The 1,386-nt window shown below is 51.5% G+C and overlaps 1 protein-coding gene across 2 annotated transcripts; it reads left to right on the forward strand.

Annotated features, from left to right (window-relative positions):
- Nucleotides 1-299: 299 nt before the first annotated feature.
- On the forward strand, nt 300-912 carry KVP17_002039 (uncharacterized protein; the record flags this gene model as incomplete). 2 transcript variants are annotated; one of them, XM_068517970.1, is made up of 2 exons in its annotated part: nt 300-469; nt 498-912. In XM_068517970.1, the coding sequence occupies 2 exons, from the start codon at nt 300-302 to the stop codon at nt 910-912; spliced, it is 585 nt and encodes a 194-aa protein (XP_068374149.1). The 2 variants fall into 2 exon arrangements, with proteins under 2 accessions (XP_068374149.1, XP_068374148.1); XM_068517969.1 differs by lacking the exon at nt 300-469 and having other exon boundaries at nt 565-912.
- Between the last annotated feature and the right edge of the window lie 474 nt (nt 913-1,386).

Below are 1,386 nucleotides of genomic sequence, written 5' to 3' on the forward strand. Positions count from 1 at the left end.
TGATCTCTATTGATGACAGTTTTCGCCCCTTTCTGACTGATTCACTGCTTGATGGAATAGTCGAAGATTACAACATTGGGCATCCACAGCCGATGATCTTATCGCTGACGACTAGTGGATGACAACAACTGAGGAGGACACAGAAACCATGCCGAATTCACCAGTTGTTTGTTTAGCGTGGTTGTATGGCGCGTCAAGACCACAACATCCTATCAGCAGCTCCTGCCTTGACATTCGCAGTGTTAGTTTGGTTGTGCTTCTGGTCGCCGAAAATCTAGATTTCACGGGCAGCTGGGTGGATGGTTCGCATCACCCACGAGCTCATCAGGGATCACGCGAGGCAGGCGCTCAACCCCCTGGGAGACCGCTACTTGAGCCTTCGCGGACTGAAGATCAATGCCATTGAGAATCTGGGAGCTACTAGCGACCACTTCGCCTGCTTAGATCTGAGCGACAACTCGCTGACGAAGTGAGTTCACTACGGCGCAGTTATACAGACTCGACGGTTTTCCGCCGCTGCAGAGGCTGCGTTGCTTAGTCGCGTGTAACAACCGCATCTCGAGGATGGACGTGGAACTCTTGTCGTATTGTCTGCCAAACTTAGAGTCGCTGGTGCTCACCAACAACGCCTTCACGACGCTGCTGGCTCTGCGTCCGCTGGGCCACGCCAAGCGTCTGGAGCGGCTCACTTTGGCAGGCAACCCCATCCAGAAAGAGTGCCCCGCGCCTGTGCAGTGCCCTGAGGCGCCGTCAGGGCCCGAGCTCTACCGCGCATTCCTCATCCACCACATCCCGTCTCTGCGGTTCCTCGACCGGGAACGAATAACTGAGAAGGAGCGACGGACGACGCGTGAACTCTTCGGTACCGTCACGGGTGCCTCGCTTCTGACTTTCCTGCTGAATGAATCGTAACATTTCGTCACGCGAGAGGAGTGTTGGTGTTTTCGAAATCATCCACATGAGTGGATACAAAATAGCAGTCTTCCTATCTAAGAGGCTGCAATGATACACATGCAACTATTTCAGCGATGATGAGCTCTACTCTGCAGCTAGCTTGTTGAAGTCGATGTCGAACTCCGGGCCAGCTGACTAGCGTTATCTGAGCTGGCTCGTGGTTTCTACGAACGAAATGATTGATTGTATAGTGGAGACTGTCTGCTTCCTTTGTTGTGCATTCCTGCTCTGTTCCAATTTGTTTTCCGCTTTCATGTACACTTCATGTTACACGTTCACCTGAAACACTTTCACTTATCAATCTCCTCTTGGGTCAGGTGACCTCAAGTCGAAAGGTCTACTGGATATGCACGGTTGAGAATGCCAAAAGACAGAGTAGGAATGATCCAACAACTGTTTCAACAACTGTTGCCGTGTTACGACTTTTTCATC

This window comes from the organism of the source record quoted next, assembly GCF_019968985.1.
Source record: "MAG: Porospora cf. gigantea B chromosome Unknown PgB_NODE_4314_length_2218_cov_847.149, whole genome shotgun sequence".
In the NCBI taxonomy this organism is placed as follows: Eukaryota; Apicomplexa; class Conoidasida; order Eugregarinorida; family Porosporidae; genus Porospora; species Porospora cf. gigantea B.